General features: G+C 41.8%; 1 protein-coding gene across 1 annotated transcript; it reads right to left on the bottom strand.

Moving 5' to 3' along the window:
- Window positions 1-514: 514 nt before the first annotated feature.
- Window positions 515-10960, bottom strand: ap3m2 (adaptor related protein complex 3 subunit mu 2). The gene is made up of 9 exons (XM_083913082.1): window positions 10862-10960; window positions 8784-9068; window positions 8509-8680; window positions 7429-7566; window positions 6255-6340; window positions 5940-6073; window positions 5591-5798; window positions 5363-5507; window positions 515-2139 (listed from the first exon to the last, which is right to left on the bottom strand). Exons 2-9 carry the CDS (start codon window positions 9054-9056, stop codon window positions 2039-2041), a joined length of 1257 nt encoding a protein of 418 aa, XP_083769208.1. The 5' UTR covers window positions 9057-9068; window positions 10862-10960; the 3' UTR covers window positions 515-2038.
- Window positions 10961-11434: the final 474 nt, after the last annotated feature.

The following is an 11434-nucleotide window of genomic DNA, read 5'->3' as shown; positions in this document are numbered from 1 at the left end:
TATTCGGAGTTGTTAAATATATATTAAGATGCACTGAGAAATTAAGAGAATTAGGATCAACGTGTCGAGCACCAAATAGACAAGATTGTAAATAAATGTCTTTATGTTGAGAACAAAAACTGATACTGTTTGGTAATTATGGGGAGAAGAATTTAACGATAGTGAGCAGAAACACTAAAACAAAATATAAAAAAAGACATTTAGCAAATAGATCCTTTGTGTTGTCTCATAAATAATAATTAACGTAGAATAAAAACAGTTAGCTTCATGGTAATACACAGCTCAGACAGCTAAAGTCACTCTAGCTCCGTCTCACTTGCATTTGAAGGAAATGTTGGTACCAGCAGATGTGACGGTGCATTATTGAGGATGGCTCCAGTGTTGCATACTCACATTTCAGTGTAATGACTCCGGCACACAAGATCATCAAATTATTATAAGCAGGAGGAGGAGAACAGAACAGACAGGAAAGCAAACATGAAACTGATGAATGCTGGAAAAGGACTCAGAAAAATTGGACAGGAGAGGAAGCATGATAAAAGAAATTCAGTGATAACAGGTTTTATTGTAGGTGTAATAAGGACTCTTTAATACGGATCAGAGAAAAGTAATGTAGGACCATGTTCTCGAAAGTTTTGTGGGAGAAAAAAAAGATTACGTTTGCTTTAATTAAGGTTTTTACCAGAGTACAAGCTTAATTTACTCCATAGCAAAAAAACATACAGTATAGGCTGTCACAGTAAATACGTAGACCGTCACTGGTTCCTTGTACTACTGCGCTGTAAGACAATGTTATTATTTTATCTGAAGCTCCTTTCACACATGCACTGCAAACCTGAAACGATCTAGACACTACGCATCGGAGCTGCATGTGAGAACGTAAACGTCCGAGTCAGTTGGACCGGACATCAAACAGACGTTACCGTGCCAGCTCCTTGGTACAGAGTTGTCCGATTGAACCCGTGTGTCTTTGTGAATAGAGCCGCTCGTAGCGTAGAGAATTCACAGCCAGCGAGTGGGCGCGTCAATGATATTTCTATTATGTCGCTTATGAAAGCGGAAGATAACGAAAATCACAAGATGCCGATGAGAAATTTTTAACTGATGAGATGACGAGACGAATTCAAGGAGCAGCAAGAGACTCAAGAGGTGGTTTATGGCCAAATTACAAACTGGCTACAACTGTAATCACCTTCATGTCCTGCATCCTGCACGCTCCACCTTGTCAATCAAACGGAGTATTTCCAGTAAGTGAGGACGCATTTGACACGGATAACCTCGCGTTCTGCGCTACATGTGCGAAAGGGCGGCTTCGATTAATGTCCGCAACGGATTCTCCTGTCCAGAGTTCATGTGTGAATGGCTTTACAGACGTCCTTTGAAATGGGAAAACACTGAATTTCTGCCGTACTGTACAGCTCATGCTATCTCAGTTTACTACAGGGGGAAGCTTTATTTTGACATACCGTTGATCCCATATCCAAGAGCTATTGTTTGAAATGTGAAAACGGTCAGCAGCACACATCTATCCAGACAAACAGGCCGAGGAGATAGAAAATGGAAAAGAGTGGAAACGTCGGAGGACAGATCCCTTTCAAACCGGACACCTACAGCGTCAGATTGTGACCCGTTGAGCTCGAAATGTTTAAACTTGATGAAGCCTGCGTTAGCACAAACCGCCAACAACTCCTCATGTAAGTGCTTGGATTTGAGATTTAAATGAAAAATGTCATCAACAGTACATACTGTATAAAGAGAAATGTAATTTGGGATGAGTTGGGTGTGGCCTGGGTTCAGCATGGACAGAGATGGAGATGTTTTATCACTCTCCAGACTCTGACCAGGCTACTGGACATTAGACTCTTTTACTTCAACAGTGGTTTCTATGTGCAGTGGTCCGCTCTTAACTGCTACACGCAGCCTCCAATTTAGTTAAATCCTGAAATGCATATACACAGGGAATGTAACGTCCGTTTCCCCCCGTCACATCACCCCTCAGTCTCGTGGTGGTTTGGTCCAGTAGTCAGAGCAGCAGTCTTTATGTCCGCACCTGGAACTTGCCAGCCTTCGTCATGTATTTGATGCCTTTGAAAGGTTTATACTTCTCCCCGTACATGTCCAGTCGATTCACCTTAAGCCCTGTTGAAGGACAAAAGTACCTTTTTTTCTCATTTACATTTCAAAATACAAACAGTCTACAGGCAATGGACACAACAATCACTTGCACCAACGGCAAAACAAATGTGGTTTGAATGTTTGAGGGTGGTGGGAGGCTCATTTATGGATCTCCCAGAGAGATTTAGGGCACGTCCACACGATCGAAAACTACCTTTTGTTTCCTCTGTCGTACTTAAAACGTTTCCCGTCCACACGGCCGCAACTCAAGAAATATCAGCGTACGTACGAAACCAGTGAAACCGGTTAAAAACGCTGCAGTACACATGCCAGGCCTGGATGTGGCGCTGTCACTGCCACAGAAATACACCAACAACGGAGGAGAAGAGAAGGAGAGATGCTGCGTAGAATACAAACTCCTCCACCAGCCTAGAGAGAAATCTAGCGACTGTTTCTGGTGTCAGTGGAGACTTTTGTGCTGTTCTGGACTCTGATGCACCGATCACTCTGCAGTTAGTGTCCTCACCGAGCAGTGGGTGCTGCTGGGAGCCTCTTCCCCGTCCCAAAGCACTCACAGTCGGGCACTTTTCGGACCGTCTTGGCAACGTTATTTATTAAAAGCTACTAGCGACCAATTTAGCGACTTTTTCAGAGCATCAGGGAAAATGGAGAAATATGTGGTCGGCCTAATTCATTCCCATAGATGTCGCTCAGAGTCCAGTTCGGTATACATTCTGTGAGTCCATCTCTCTCCTCTCACACAGCAGCACTGTTGTTGTTATTGTTGTTATGTGACGCCGCAGGGGTTAGAGGTCAGATAGAAAAGGTAAAGAGTGATGAAGAGTCTTTAAGTATTCAGGGAATACCTTCGGAACGGCGGAAATTGTTACATTTGTATTGAAATCGGATGCTTAGCGGGGTAATACATGATAAAAAGGTACAAACTGCAGCTAATAACACCTGTGCTTGACTAAATTATAGTTTAAAAACAAACAGAAGATTATATACTTTATATACTACTGCATTAAATGTATGTTAGTAATGTTGTCTTCCATGTCATGAATGTGCAATTTTGCTTTGCATCTTATCTAAAACCCTGTGTAGAATAATCACCTGCTAATAATGACTAACTATGCTGACAAAGCCACATCAATCAATAGCTGACAGTTAACATTAACATTAATGCAAAGAATATACTGATACATATTTTACCACAATGCATTTCTCACTTTGTTCAAACATTAGTTCTCACGCATTTGGATTACTCCGTCCAGTCAAGTGGCGGAGCACATCAAATACAGACTTGTTTATAGTTTCCTGTTTCAAAAACTAACTCAAGGCGACGCACCACAACGTCTTTAAGTTTTAAAAAAAAGTTTCAGGAAATACCTGATGGCACAGAACACCAGCCCCTCTCCGAATAGGACGTTTCGCTACAATATATCTGACTACATGTTCATAAATGAGGTTTAATTGTTGGTCTTTTTATTTTCAATGTCACTGTAAACTGTTTTAGTTGAACACCTAATTTTTTTTAGCTGTATTAAATGTTTTAATGACTTTTTAGATAAAGTGTAGGTACTAAAAGTTATTGTTATTAGTGGTTTAAAAAAATATATATACATTGTCTTGTCTTGTTTTTGTTCCCTTTTGCCTTGGATTTGTGATGTTCACCCCAGAAGAGGAGCTGCTACCTTCGTAGTGGCTAATGGGGATCCAAATAAATAAATAATATAAAAACATGCTAACACATTAAGTCAACAACACTGAATAAGAGGAGTACTCATGGATTTTAAAATGTACTTAGAGAGCACTTAGTGATGCCGTGTCATGTGTGGAGGTGAATTAATGCATTTGGTGCCATCTAGTGGCCACTGCATCAAAGTGCTCACAGATCACAGGTCAGGTGGTTATCAGCTGAGCAGACATGTGGTGAAAGCGTCATGTGTGTGTGTGTGTGTGTGTGTGTGTGTGTGTGTGTGTGTGTGTGTGTGTGTGTGTGTGTGTGTGTGGAGGGGGGGGGGGGTTGACCTCGAATTCTTCTAAATGGCAAATATAACGTGGAAATGGTATTCATTGAAAAATGATACAGTATGACTCTAAGTTGCTGTTTTAGAGTGTTGCAGGAATGTACATGAGGTGTTGTTTCACAGACGATCTCAATAATGAAAAACTATTCCTGCACGAACTGAAGGAATTCCTTGAACGACTCCACCATGACTGCGTGAGGATGAATGTTGATGTATAAGAGTATGTGTAGAGATGGGTACTGTTAGGAGTTTATTTTAATTACTGCTCTTTTTAATACTCCTTGTCAGTTTGGTTCTTTATCGATTGGCTCATTGTGTTTTTTTCAGTTGCTTTTTATATCCAAGAAAAAAAGAATGATTCCTGAACATGATTAGAATGAATTTATATTTTAAATAGGACTAAAAGTTGTTTCTTGAGCAGCAACAGTTACATTTACAACAGCAAATTTGCAATATAAACCTAATATCTCACAGGAAACAAATCTAAACTTCCTATAAAATGAATCATACTCTTGACTAAAACACTGAGTCAAGCTTAGAAAGAACATTAATCAGTATCCGTCCTCCCTCTGCTGCTGCGCTTCAGTGCAGATGAACGCATGCTGCAGGTACGGCTGGCAGAGAGAGAGGTTGTTTACAGGAATATTTCATATTCGAGATGTGCGGCAAACTTAGACAAAACAGTTAGACTACACACGGACAGCTTTTGTTTTAGCTTGTTTGTAAGAACAGCCAAGCTCGCAAGACGTGCTTGTGTAAAAGAGGGCGGTGGAGGAGGAGATACTTTGGACAGAGCAGATTGAAATAACACTTTCCCACACGATTGGATGCATCAGGTAACATTACGTAGCCTATGGTTTTAACTTAAGCTAGGCTATGAGTTACAACTGAGCTAATTAAGAGAACGTCTGGCGTTTACCGGCAGAGCCTCTCTCTGCTCTCCGATGAGTGTTTAGCTGCACTTGGGCCGAATCAGCGTGAGTCAGTGTAAGAGCACAGCCCCTTCCCTCACATGAACACAGGCACAGGTACAGAGAGAGGGAAAAGTTTGCGACGCTTAATTACTCGATAACCTGGTTTTCTCACTCCCTAATTTCTTAAGTATCAAACGAATAACTCACAATCTCATCAACACTCTGGTTTTTACTAATGTAGAATTTAGAACCGGTTTCGGGAGGCATCCCCAAGAATGTGAGTGTGTGTGTGTGTGTGTGTACCTGAGATGGCCATCTGTTGGATCTTCAACTGGATGTTGATGGTGGGGTTCTCGTCAGGCTTGGAGGCCCCGGCCTGCAGGCTCATGGTGCCTTTCAGGCTGGGAAGCTTCTGTGGGTTGATCTTGCCAACATCCCATGTCAACATCTAGCCAAAAAGACGAAAAGATGGAAATATGAGATTATTACTACTCTACAACATAAACCCACTCAGACACAATTTCCAAGTACCTTTGTGACTGGGTCAAAGGTGTATGTTCCCTGGGAGGGGTTGAGGTTGGCGTTCAGGACGCCCCGGGGTAGCTGGCTGCTGACTAGGACAGACTCCACGGCTTTGCCCATGGTCTGTTTGGGTCCCAGAGTTAAGTCAAAGCGTCCCTGGGAGCTTCCCTCTCGGAAGGTGATGTTGTGCTTGACGTACACCGGGATTGCTACCAGGCTGAAGAAGGAGCAGGTCAACAAACAACATGAAGCAGAGTCTCAAGAGCCAGTGGTAAAACATTTGTTGTATACATTTTGTGATCTTCTTGTAGTATATGCATGAGCATGAACAGATCGTGAATGAAAAATAAACACTGACTTCTGAGAACTGACGTGGTAGGAGAGCAACCGGAAGTTTCCATCAGGGGGGATGAAGGACAGGATCCGCTCAGCCTCCCAGCGTTTGAACCGAACACACGGGTGGAAGCTGACGTCATCCAGCAGCCGAGGATTCTGGGAGAGAGAGGCAGAGGTCCAGGTTGAAATGTGCACGCTTATACTGCAAAGATCAGTCCGTTGCTTCTGCTAATAGCTTCTGAATTTCCAGCTCTTTTAAAAATACTGACTTCTTGTGTAGAGACAAACCTTTCCAAAGCATTTTGGACTGAAGCATTCTGGGTAAGAGGAAACTCACCATGAATGAGAGAGTGAGATCAGGCATGCCCGTCAGCTTCACGCAGGCGTCAATAACTCCCTGAATTTCAGCTGTAATGGTGGAGCCTGAGAGGAGGGGTTGGGGGTTGACGTGAGAAATTTAAATAAAAAAACATATAAATTAACAACCAAGTCAGTGTGAAGGTGGACACTAATAATTGTGGAGTAAAGCTGTTGTTTTAAGCAACTGTTTGATGGTTTTTATTATCTTGTCGAGCTCCCACAGTAATAAAAGTGTATTGCTTTTCCCCAAACAGACATTTCTAACGCAATCATACAAATTTAATATAATCGAATTGTATTGTAGTGTGCACTAAATGTTATTATGGCACAACTTTCCATATCATGTAATACAGGGTACGTTTCTCTTATAAGCTACTGGTCATTTACATTTTTCCATTAAAGCTGAAGTTCATAACTTTCTATAAAAAATACCTTTTTTTCATATTTGCTGAAACGGTCACTACATCCTGACAGCACAATGAGAGAGACGATTTCTGAAAAAGTAATGTACCTCTGCCTTCTGTTGCTGTCTGCTCCCAATAACATCTGCTCAATTACACCACGCCCGAAGAAAACAACCACGCCAAGGGGTCTCTGATGCAGCGTCAACGACTGCTGATGAACTGTCCGCAGTTATGCGCGGAGCGGGTGAACTCACACTGGTCAAACGCACTAGGCTTGACGTGTACGTGAGAGCGTTTGTGACCAAGTCAAAGCAAAAGCAAGCCCCTCCCACCAACTCACCAGATGGACAAACTTTCTAATTTTACAGCTCAACAGTAAAAACTAAAAGATGTTTCTGAACACTTTATATGAAAATAGGCATCAGCGCTGCCTAGTTTAACGGGTTGATCAGAGTTCATGAGCAGTTACTGACACTGCATCAGAGACTCTTCAGCTCTCACGGTCGGTCAGGCACTGTGGATTTAGCAGATGACATTAGGAGCAGACAAAGAGGTACAGATACGTTTTCATAGATCATCTGTCTCAATGTGCCGTCAGAATACAGTGACAGTTTCAGCAAATATGAAAAAAACCTGTTGCCGACTTCAGCTTTAATTGATCCAGATGGAAAAGTAGTCACGAGTGGCTAAATAACAAAGCAATGGTACAGTGAGGTGTTTTGACCAGCAGGCTTTTCAGACCCGTACCTGATTTATCAATAATAGCGTCGATCTCCTCCACCACGTCAAAATAGGCCTCATTGTTGGTGTATTTGACTCCGGTGCGTCGCCATGGCACCACTGACAGCTGGCCTGTAGGGAGCTGTTCACCAACATTGGTGCTGCCTGGGGGAAAAAAGGTAAAAAATATATTATTAATTCATGGTTCACGGTCACTGTGTGTGCTGAAACACATTCACCTCTCTACTTCCAGTCAGTCCCCTATGTTACCCTCTTATATCCACACACACACACACGTTCCTATTACACTACTGCCCTTACTACAAGCCTGACTCAGAAGTCGGAAGTTCCCGATTCGATCTGGGGCGGCAGACCAACCGCTGTGAGCAGCGTCACTAACATGGCGGCTTATTTACATCTAGCAAGGGAACGTCGCCACAGACACGGATATTGTATGCTTTCATTAGTGGGTCATATGATCAAAAACCATTGTTTTAACTCAGTCTTTAAAGATAGAAACTTAAAAGACAATTCAATTCAATTCAATTTCATTTATAGTGCCAAATCATAACAAAAGTTATCTCAGGACACTTTACAGAGTAGGTAAAGACCACAATCTATGACTTATGTATGATAAACATAGACCAAACAATTCCCCCGTACGTCAGACAGACCCAGCTCTGCACCGGTTGGTCTTGCAAAGGACAATTAAATAGATGACAATCTTATGAAGTTTAAAAACTAATAGATTAAAACCTTTTTCAACACGAGGGACACTAAACTAATTAAAAAAAATTATTTCAGATAAAAAAAAACACTTAAGAACAACTTATAACAACACTGTGTTGAAAATAGCATGATTATATTGATGAATTTATTAAATTAAAGTGATCGAAATATACATTTTGCTCGCCACTGAGCACCTTTCACCCTTGTTTTTGCCCCAGCCTTTATTTGTATGTGCTGACCACACCCCCGGCCATTATCCGTGACCTGGCCTTTATCTGACTCCACACCTTTATTAGAGGAAATACGGTAATACTTGATAAACCTATTGTATCCCTCTAAATAGTGTCTGACTCACTTTGATTTTTACATGGATTGTACCTGTGATGGTGTTGACCATTGTGCGGAGGATGGTGGGAGGCTTAATGAGCTCTTTGAGGATGTTGGACTCTGTGGCCAGCGGAAAACCATTGTCCAGCATCTCCTCCAGTAGTTCATACACCACCACGACATTGTCCTTAATGGCAGCCTCTGTACACACTCCAAAATAGTCCTGGGAACAGAGAACACAGGCAGGATATGGGTATTTAAAGTCAGACGTGAGACTTGGATTTAAACTAAAAGTAGAACTGAAAAAAACACAAGGTGGCCAGAACCTGGAAGGTGTCGACGACTCTGTGAAGAAACTCGATGACAAAGAGCGGCGGCACCTCACTCTGGATGACCGCGACGAAGTAGATGCGGTGCCTGAGCACACTGATGAGGTAGTGGTGCGGCGTGGGTATCACCGGGGGGACGTTCTCCGGCTCAGTGGCGCGTTCCTGCGCCTCAAAGAAGTAGTCGCACACAGAGCGGCTGACCACGCTCTTCCAGTGCTTCTCCAGGAAAATGTCCCCTGAGGCGTTAACCAGGAACAGACTGTGAATCATTTTGGCTGGAGGCTGCGAGGAAGACGATAAAGAGAGAAAAGAAAAGAAAGGTGGAGAAAGTTGAATGAATTGTAAGAAAGTGCTCGTAGAACTCAATGTGTTCATGGCTCTAGTGAGCTGTAAGCAGAGATAGACGCAGTATTAGCTACTTGGTTCATACTTAATGCCTGTCTTTACCATACTAACACTGTACAGTCAATTCAAAACAAAGCAATGTTTTAAATAAATAAGAAATGTAGTTTAAATTCTGTCAATTTGATCAACAAAGGCCTTCATAAGTAATCATAACAAAGACGTGATGTATCAGTCTTTATCACAGCAGACATGTTGACTTGCGTTGTTGCTGAAGTAAACACTTTACTTACAACGTTAAATGGTAAATGAACTTAACGAATAAAGCGCCTTTCTAGTCTTCTGACTACTCAAGGCGCTTTCACAGTGTTTGTCACATTCACCCGTTCACACAGACATTCACACTGATGGCAGTGGACATCTACAGACCATCTAATCTAACCATTCACACCACATTCACACACGCATGCGCAGCACAGGGAGCAATTCAGGGTTTCAGTGTCTTGCCCAAGGACACTTCCACATGTGGACCGGGGGAGGTGGGGATCGAACTGCCAATCTCTCAAATGGAGGACGACCCTCTCTCCCACTGAGCCACAGTCGCCCGCGACCCGTTAACTACGGGTTTTTTTTTCTATAAATTTTCGATAAATTACAGATTTCTAAAATCCATGTTGGTTTTTTTTTTTTCAACCCATTAAAAGAGATGGTATTATGGTATAAATATCTAAAGTTGTGTTTCCTAACACCAGAGGGATAAGAAATTCAATTACATTTCTATTCTGTAGCTATTTTAAAGAAATGTGGATATCATTTCAAGCACTTTATCCAAAATTCAAGCACTTTTAAGGTCCATTTTCAAGCTTTTCCAGCACCTAAAGGCTGTGATAAATTACAAATTTCTACAAATACATGTTGATTTGTTTTTTTAACCCATTAAAAGAGATGGTATTATTCTAAAAACCTCTAAAGTTGTGTTTCGTAACACCAGAAGGATAATGAATCCAATTACATTTCTATTCTGTAGCTATTTGTGAGCATTTCTAAGCACTTTATCCAAAATTCAAGCACTTTTCAAACCTTGAAAACACAAGATTAAATTCCAAAATGATGTCAAGCACCTGTACGACCCCTGTTAACAGAATAAAAACATAATGTACATTTAGAAATGACTACCAAGCAGCAGAACTCACATTAAAGGTGTATGAACTCATTAAAACGACTGTGACATTAAGTGTAAATGGTCATTTTACGTCATTTTCCTGTGGTTTCCTTTACAGCCGTGCTCCATAGAGGGAGGACACTGTGTGTTGTATTTAATTGACATTAAACAGCAACATTAAGTGAAGTACTGTTCTTTAGTTAGCGTCAACTCACGGTGGCTGTGACATATGACACCGGATTATGCATTAAACATGCGACAGAGATATCGAGTTTGGTCCCGGATATAAGTCAGCACCAGCAGAACCTGAATACATTAGTGTTAAACATAATTATGACTGCGACACACACGCCATTGTGCAACTATTAAGCTTCCTCCATCGTTGTTACAAAGCTGCTGAAGGCCTCAGTCTCCTCACAAGATGCTACATCGGTCCCTCCTCCTGCCTCGGTCTCATGACAGGGGAAAAGCCCCGGGTCAGGGGATGGAAATACTTAAAAATAACGACGCTGACAAGCCTGGACAATAACCATTTCCCACTGGATAAATTCATATATTCCAAATAACTCACCGAAAAGTCAAATTGTTAGGTTTTCGTCTCGTCTTTCACCCTTTTTCCCGATGAAAGATTAAGCCGCCGCCGCCGTCGTCGCTTCCCGTTAGGTGGAGCAGCTCCTGATGAGGAAGCATAGAGAGTGCAGGGAACCAATCAGAATCAAGGGATGCGATAAAGTCCCGCCCACCGAATGGAATCATTGGTCAATAATGCGGAAGCTGGTGGCTCAGGACTGGGCTGTGATTGGACCCTGGAGGGAGCGGCACAGTAAACACCAGTAAAAGCTGCCCGCTGATTGGCCGTGAGATGGAGCTGGTCTGACATTTTGTTTCCACTATCAGATTTCATCTTGTGGAGAAAAATATGTTTCTCACTGACCCAAAATAATAATAATAATTAAAAAAATATGAGCCTTATTCAAAAAAGATATCTTTGCTACCCCTAATATTGCTGTTGAGTGATATTAGGGGCAGTTGGATGCTTCCTGACAAGGTTTTAATCACAAATAAGGTTGTTTCTTACAAAACCATACACAAATACTATCCAGCTAATTATTATGCGGAAAAAATTACATTACAATACAATACA

This window comes from Echiichthys vipera (genome assembly GCF_963691815.1).
Source record: "Echiichthys vipera genome assembly, chromosome: 4".
Taxonomy (NCBI): Eukaryota; Metazoa; Chordata; class Actinopteri; order Perciformes; family Trachinidae; genus Echiichthys; species Echiichthys vipera.
This window is presented reverse-complemented; position numbering and strand designations above follow the sequence as displayed.